Source organism: Alexandromys fortis, unplaced genomic scaffold, assembly GCF_014885135.2.
Source record: "Alexandromys fortis isolate MF-2015 unplaced genomic scaffold, M_Fortis_MF-2015_v1.1 scaffold_233, whole genome shotgun sequence".
Classification (NCBI taxonomy): Eukaryota; Metazoa; Chordata; class Mammalia; order Rodentia; family Cricetidae; genus Alexandromys; species Alexandromys fortis.
Genome location: NW_026068146.1, coordinates 1716358 through 1725108, shown reverse-complemented (window position 1 = coordinate 1725108; position 8751 = coordinate 1716358). Strand labels below are relative to the sequence as shown.

At 40.1% G+C, this 8751-nt stretch overlaps 1 protein-coding gene across 2 annotated transcripts in view; it reads right to left on the bottom strand.

The window, feature by feature from the left end:
* Positions 1-8751, bottom strand: part of Adk (adenosine kinase) — a 393218-nt gene that overhangs the window by 337193 nt on the left and 47274 nt on the right. For both annotated transcript variants that reach the window (XM_050127020.1, XM_050127018.1), the window contains exon 2: positions 4410-4484. In XM_050127020.1, coding sequence (XP_049982977.1) covers positions 4410-4484 — 75 coding nt within the window. The remainder of the gene's footprint in view (positions 1-4409; positions 4485-8751) is intronic.

Below are 8751 nucleotides of genomic sequence, written 5' to 3'. Positions count from 1 at the left end.
TATATATATATATGAGGAGATTTACCGCAGGAGTTAGCTGCTGTGGCTACAGAGGTAAAGAAGTTCTACAAGAGGTCATCTGGATGTAACCCTCAGTCAAAAGTCAAAAGACCCAGGGAAGAGGTAAAGGGTGTTACAGTAAAATCTGGAATCCAAAGACCTGGGAACCTGGAGTTCAAATATCTAAGCCAGAAGAAAACTACCTCCCAGATCTAAGAGACCAGCGGTATTCTGAACTTGCTATCTACAAGCTCAGCTGATCAAGTAGTGATGGGCCACAGTGACAGCTAGATCTTCCCTATCCAGTCTATTCAGATTCACACGTATCTCCTCTGGAAACACGTATATATACACATCAAATATCTGTTTATTCCACCTAACATGATTCACCTAACATGAAAAGCTGCTCACACAGCTTGTGGTACCCCCACACCAGCCCCCAGTGGAAATCGGGTTTTGAGATTTCAGCTCTCCAGATTTAAAACTCTTGAGATTTTAATCTTTTAGGACTGTGCGTTGGGAAACTTTTGGACTTCAGGTCCAAAACTTAGATCACTAGACATGGTGTCACTCACTTCTAATCCCAGCACTCAGGAGGCAAAGGCAGGCAGATAGATCTCTATGAGTTTGAGGCCAGCCTGGTCTACATAATGAGTTCCAGGCCAGCCAAGGCTACATTAGAGAAGCCAAGTCTCAAAAAAGAACTTTGATCTTTTAGGATTTCAAGGTTTGCTTTTTGTGACTACAATCAGTACTACTAGACTAAATCTCACAGGAAGTGTACACCCATGAAAAGAATACAATTTGGTAATAAAATCTAAGCATCTGGAGGTGTGGCTTAGTTGATAACATGCCCAAAGACCTGGGTTTGATTCCTAGCACTGAACAAACAAAACATGGTCGTGTGTGTCTGTAACCGCAGCACTCATGAGGCTGACGTTGGAAGACAGCAGGAGTCTGAGGTCAGCATGGGCTATGGAGCAATTTCTACTTCAACCCGGGACAGAGCTAAGATCCTGCTTTAGAATGGAAAATAACTGAGCCAGGCTGGAGAGATGGCTCAGTGGTTAAGAGCACTGAGTTCAATTCCCAGCAACCACATGGTAATGTGATCTGGTGCCCTCTTCTGGCCTGCAGGCATACATGCAGGCAGAACACAGTGTACATAGTGAAGGGAGGGAGGCAGGGAGGGGGGGGGGGGGGGGGGGGGGGGGGGGGGGGGGGGGGGGGGGGGGGGGGGGGGGGGGGGGGGGGGGGAGGGAGGGAGGAAATAACTGAACCAGGGATAAGAGCATAGTTACAATAAAAATCCAAGCCCTACAGAAGTTAATTACCACAAGAGCAAGGCCAACCTAGTCAATACAACAAATTTCAGGGAAGCCAGGACTATATACCAAGACTTTATTAGAAAGAAAGATAGACAGAAAAAAAAGGCAAGACAGGGAAGGATCTACAGATAAAACTTAATGGTGGAGCCTTTATCTAGTAAGTGTCATAAACCTTAGATTGGCAGTATTAAAACCAAACAATCATATGTGTACAATCTCACTTGATATTAAAGATTTTTTCACACTCAAATCTACTATATACCCATTTATAATGTATTTTATTCATTCAAAAATAATCTGTAATGATTTTGTAGTGAATTTTACAATCAACTTTAAATAAGCATATTAAACACCATATTTCATACATGCTTTCTCTGCCTACAAGCTTTCTGTCAAAAAGACCTGGATTTCTGAGAAAATATGCACTTCAACTAGTCTAAGACAGTATTTTCACTTCTAATGATGTTACTTTCCTTCCAGACACATTCCATTAATTCTCTCCTTCCTCTTTTGTGATTTGTATCTACTAAAACCTTATATGATCCTTCCTTCCCTTTCCCTTCCTATTAATCCACCCTCTTCTGTTTCTCTCCTAGACCAGTGCTCATCTGGAGGCGTGTACATATTCCACATCTCCCCCACACCCACACTGTCTCTTCGGTATGCCACAGGAGATCTTCCCGGGAGCCTGTTTCTTAGCACAAATATGTCTATTAGTTTCCAGTTCTGATATTTGCCAAATTAGATACATCCGACCTAATTAACTTAATTCTGTTTTTATTTTCAATGGAAGATCTTTATTTTGTTCTCTATAGCTCAGAGAAAAACTACATTTATAATAAGAAAATAAACAATAAGGATATTTCAGAAAATTTTAATGGTAGGTATATAAATATTCCATTTATTTCCTAGTCCTATTTCTAAACTACAGCAATGCTTACTGTATTCTGAAAACAGGTCCATTCAAGGCAAACTAGCAACTTTCCAATTCAAAAACTGAAGGTATTGAGGGCTAGGAAGATGGCTCAATGAGTAAACCTGCATTCAGATCCTCAGCACCCACAAGAAGCCAAGTACAGAGGTGCACATCTGTAATGACAGCGTAGGGGGTAGAGAGGTGGATCCTAGGAACTTGCTAGCCAAGAAACCTACATAAAGTGAAGTGCCATGTTCAATGAGAGATCCTATCTTAAAAAATTAGTAGCAAGCAATAAAGGAAGTACCTGACATGAACCTCTGGCCTTCCTACACAGAGATACACACAAAATAATTTGATACCCATAAAGTTCTGAAAACCTAATCAAGAAGAAAATTATTAAGCTCTTCTTTTAAAAGTAGATTTATGCAATTTAACACACTAATTAAAACTAAAATGAACAAGTTTTGAAGCATATTACACATCTAGATTCTATTTTTATTTGGATGAAAAGGAGTAGAGCAATATGCTGGTTAGTTCTTGTCCACACGACACAAACTAGAGCCACCTGGGAAGAGGCCTCAAGACAAGACAGACAGAGACAGAGACCAGAAGACAACCTGTAAGAGTGGCTTTTCTCCTTTTATCATGTTGGGTCCAGGGACTGAACTCACGACGTCAGGCTTGGTGACAATGTCATTACCTAATAAGCCATCTCACTGACCCTGGCTTTGCTTTTTAGCTATAAAAGTTTTTCATCTTCTAAATCTGTAGTTCTCAACCTGTCGTTTCCAACCTGTTTGAGGGTCACATATCAGATAACCAATTTATGATTCATAACAGTAGCAAAATTACAGTTATAAAGTAACAATGAAATAACTGCATGCTTGGGGGGTCACCAAAACATGAAGAAGTGTACTAAGGGTTGCAGCGTTAGGAAAGGTTGAGAACCACTGCTTTAAATACCAGATGCCAGACTCTAACAAGACTTGTTCCTAGCCTGTGGGTTGGCTTGATCGTGTGCGTGCGTGCGTGCGTGCGTGTGTGTGTGTGTGTGTGTGTGTGTGTGTGTGTGATCCCAGAGCCTTATACATGCTAGGCAAGCACCCTACTATAAATCCAGACCTCAGTTTCTGCAGTGTCCTCTGGAAAAGTTTTGTATTTTTGGTAAAGTCCATCTTTTTTTTATTGCTTGTCCTTTTACTAATAATGAATTTAATAATCTAGAACTAAATCCAAGACAAAAATTTACTGAGGTCTTTTTCTAAGACCTTTATAGTTTTAGTTCTTAAGTTTAGGGTTTGGCTCCATATTGAGTGTGAAGTAGGATCTCAGTATTACTCTCTAGCATGTGGAAATGCAGCTTTATCAGCATTGTTTTGTTTTGTGTGGCTTCTTTTTGTTGGTTTGTTTGTTTCCAGACATTGTCTCACGTAACTCAGTCTGGCCTCGATCCTATTGTGCAGCAGGCTTGCCTCAAACTTAAATGAAACTGCTGACTCTGTCTTCTGAGTACTGGGCTTACAAGTATGCACCACCATACCTATTTTTTTTATTTTTGTTGTTTTTTTCTTTTGTTTTTTGAGACAGGGTTTTTCTCTGTAGCTTTGGAGCCTGTCCTGGAACTAGCTCTTGTAGACCAGACTGGCCTCGAACTCACAGAGATCCACCTGCCTCTGCCTCCTGAGTGCTGGGATTAAAGGTGTGCGCCACCAATGCCCGGCCCACTATACCTATTATTTAATAAATTTTAACTGAAAAAAATATTAGTAATGAAAAAAATAGCTGTGCTGAACTGTGAATTATTCAAATAACAGTGAACTAATAAATTTCAATTTATTGTTCAAATTATTGTCCTCCAACTGAGGTGTTATAGGGTAAATCCTACTCTTCTTTATTACTGTTATTGGTAATCTTTTTGTGTTTATCTACTCATTGTGTGTGCATGTGTCCAAGCATGTGCAAGTGTGTGGTGGAGGTCAGAGGACAGCTTGCCAAAATGCGTTTTATCCCTTCCACCACACAGGTTGCTGGCATCAAACTTGGGTTGTCAGCCTGTGCAGGGCATGTCTTTACCCACTGTGCCAACCTACCAGCCCAATTCCACAGTTTAATCTCTCTGCACGGGTATTTGATGCTTTGTACATGCAGTATTTAATACTTACTTATCAAGGAAATCTTTGTCTACTACAGCAGAGATGTCAAGAAGAGGATTTCCCATGCCAAACAGCACATTTTCACTAAAAAAGAAAAAGAAAAAAGAAGTTAGAAAACACAAATATAAAAATAAATGTATCTTCACCTAAACAAAAGCCTAACATCTAGATTAATTAAACCTCTGATTTGCCAATTAGATGTAGGACAATATTTTAGAGGTAATATAAAGCTATTTAGAAAAAAATTGGGTAGGTTAGTGAGATGGCTCAGTGGTGAAGACACGTCTTACTCATGCAAAGAACCTGGATTCAGTTCCCAGCATCCACATGGTGACTCACAACCATCTGTAACAACACTTCCCGAGGACCCAGAATCCTCTACTGGCCTCTATATATGTATGCATAGGGTGTACATATAGCTAGGCAGGTAAAATGTCATACACATAAAAAAGATTAAAACAGATGAAATAAAACTGAAATATAACAAGGAAAATGATCATTTATTATTGTCATCACATTCAATCACCAATGATTTTTCTGTTAAGTTAATAAAAGCCAGAGTCATTTGGGAAGGACTTTCAACTGAGAAAATGTTCCCACCAAACTGGCCTGTGGGCAAGCCCGTGGCACATTTTCTAAGCACATTCTCTTGAGTAAGGATTAATGTGGAGGGCCCAGCTCACTGTGGGCAGTGTCACCCCTGAGCTGGTGGTTCCTGGTGCTCTAAGAAAACAAGTTGAACAAGCCATGAGACACAAGCCAGTAAGCAGCATTCCTCCATGGTCTCTCAGTAGTTCCTGCCCCAAGTCCCTCAATAAGAAACTGTGATTGTGACATGTGAGAGGAAACAGGCCCTTTCCTCCCCAAGCTGCTTGTGGTCAAGGTTCTATCACAGCTACAGCAACACTAATCCATGTGATACCCTACATAATACAAATGCTATATAAAAAAAACATTTATTCTTATCTTTTTCTATCAGATATAAATCTTGTCTAACCCAAAAACTATTGCCGACCCACACTGCAATTAAAGGTGTGTACAAGTATCTGGGGATCACACACCTAATTTTTAAATAAAAGCACCTATTTAAGAAAAGCAATCCTCTATGATGTGCACTCAAGATGGAACAAATTAAAGGGGTGGTGGGGAAAAAAAGAAAAGAAAAGCAACCCTGACAGGCAGGACATGCTATACCAGCACTCAAACAGGATATCTCCTACGGTTCAAGTCCGCCAGGTCTACAGAGACAGTTCTCTATGTGGCCATTGCTACCCAGCAAGACCCCCACCTCTCTCTCTCTCTCTCTCTCTCTCTCTCTCTCTCTCTCTCTCTCTCTCTCTCTCTCTCTCTCTCTGTCTCTCTCTCTCTCTCTCTCTCTCTGTCTCTCTCTCTCTCTAAAAAAAGGCAAAGATGGTTGCATCATAACTATTCAGATGTAGAGAAACATTTGAATATATAAAGCCAGTCTATATATTCCATTTAGAAATATACTTTAAATATAAGTGTAAGATATATACTATACATACCTATATATAATATATACTACACTTATATAAAAGTTTTATATATAAGAACATAGAAAGGATAAAATGATTTGGGGAGAGATAAGCCATAAAATCACTAGTCATAAAAAATGTAACTTGCAGTTGCTATATTACTATCAGAGAAAGTATACTTTAAAATATGGAGATCTACAGATAAGACATATCAGATATTTCATAAAAGTTCAAAAAATATAACAATNACACACACACACGCACACAAAGGAAGCAACACCACCAAGTGGTGGAGAGACCCCTCTGAGCTGCAGGACCTCTAAATGAGCTTTACTCAAAAGCTAAAGCTTGCTCTACTCAACGGTCCTTTCAAGGCTCTTTTAACCTAGGAATGCAGAGTGGTTACCTGAGAAACTGCTCAATTTTTAGGGCTTTTTGGGATTCATTTTCTATTTGTTCCTTCAATAAGCTGGCACCACTACTGAGTTAACAGTTCATCTTACGTATGTTTAATGTGTGTGCCATTTCTGAAGGAAGTGAGCAGACAGCCACTAAATTTTCTTAGTGTCAATACTTTTTTAAAAATCTTTCTGCAACGTACTGGCTTTGTGGGAGCCTAGGCAGTTTGGATGCTCACCTTACTAGACCTGGATGGAGGTGGGTGGTCCTTGGACTTCCCACAGGGCAGGGAACCCTGATCGCTCTTTGGGCTGACCAGGGAGGGGGACTTGATTGGGGGAGGGGGAGGGAAATGGGAGGCGGTGGCGGGGAAGAGACAGAAATCTTTAATAAATAAATAAATTTTTAAAAAAAGAAACTGTATTTACAGGGGAAGAAAATTACCACACTCATTGTGCAGCTCTGGTGGCTCCTGGGTTTTTCACCTTATCAGACTGTAATTCTATCCAGGGCATCTGTGGAGCCATCTCACGCAGCCCCCTTATCAAGAGGACTAGGAGGAAAGGCTTCTTAACGGCCTTTTGAGATATAACTTGAAAGTCATGAAAACAGCTAAGTAGACTTCTCCATATGATTTTGCCTCTCCGTTTAGAATTCATACTTACAATTGGGTATCTTACTTGCCCCTGCTGCCCTTTAGGAAGCATACACTTGGGTATATCTTGTTTTCTTGAGTGCCTCTCTTTCTCTCAACCCTCACTTTTAAGTTTATATTAAAATATATTAAGTTCCAACTAGCCAGTTCTTTTCCACAATGAAGTTACAAATGTCAGCCGGTCGTTGATGGCACACGCCTTTAATCCCAGCACTCGGGAGGCAGAGGCAGGCAGATCTTTGTGAGTTCGAGGCCAGCCTGGTCTACAGAGCTAGTTCCAGGACAGGCTTCAAAGCTACAGAGAAATTCTGTCTCAAAAAACCAAAAAGTTACAAATGTCAGTTTGGCCTGAGTTGAAGTTCCTAAAAGATTATGGAAACTCCTCAGCAGTTTTCTGTCCCCTCACCACTAACAATAACAGACTTATTTGCAATAGCAAAAAACAGATTTAATTTTTCTTTATTTTATGTGTATTAGCATGCATAATAGCAAAAAAAAACAAACAAAAAACAAATCTTCAAAAAAGAATGGACTATGATACACCTAACAACTTAGATATCAAAGTCACTGCATAAGTGAAAAACTAAAAAACCTTCTTTCAGGAACACCTAATGATTCCACTTAGCAGACTCTAAAGTGAAAAAGAAATTACAGTTAGAAAACAGATTGGTAAGTGCCAAGGTTAAGTATAGGGGACAGCATGTCCCAAAAAGGATAGCATGGTAATATTTCTTGGTAGCAAACTAAGTTTAATACCAATTATGGTAACAGACAAATTTGGACATGATAAAAATTTTATATTATTATACATCACAACCATTATGTATTTACAGGAAAATGGATATAGCTGGAAATTATATTATGCAAAGTTACCCAGATGCAGATAAATAAATACTTGATGTTTTAATTTTTTAAACTGTAGATTTTAATTTTTATGTATGTATATGGACTTGGGGCGGCACGACATAATACTAAAGAAGGGACCATGAAGGAAGAAAAGAGGAAGGAAATGAGAACAGCAGGAGGAAGAGAAGGAAAACTGTGGTGGTTTAAATGAGAAATGTCCCCCATAGGCTCCAGTATCTGAATTCATAGTCCCCAGCTGGAGGCACCTTTGGAGGAGGCCACAGAGTCCATAGGAGGCAGAACTTCCCAAGAAGAACATCAGTGAGAGCAGGAAGTGAGAATTCACAGCCTCACCCACTTCAGTTCCTTCTAGGTGATCTCAGCCCCCTCCATACCTCCCCAACATTATATACCTCCCTCTGAAATCAAAAGCCAAAATATACTCTGTTTCATAAGTTGTTAGTGGTCATGGTGTTTTATATCAGCTACAGAAAAATAACCAATATGATCATCAACTAAAGCAAAGTGTGTAGGGAAATGTAATTTTTTTTACAAAAAATTATTTTTAACAATTTTTGTGTTGATCTCTATGCTAGTTTCCCCTGCAGCAGCAGCCTGCTCTGCTGCCAAAGCAGTGACATCATCACCAGTCGTCAGGTGCCTTCTGCCAGCTATGCGACTTGAGCACCCTTTATTTTTTATTTATTTATTTTTATTTTGGTTTTTTGAGACAGGGTTTCTCTGTGGCTTTATAACCTGTCCTGGCACTAGCTCTGTAGACCAGGCTGGTCTCAAACTCACAGAGATCCACCTGCCTCTGCCTCCCGAGTGCTGGGATTAAAGGCGTGCGCCACCATCGCCCGGCTCATATGAGCACCCTTTAAAAGTACTTAGCAGAGCACAGCGCTCTCTCTCTCTCTCTCTCTCTCTCTCTCTCTCTCTCTCTCTCTCTCTC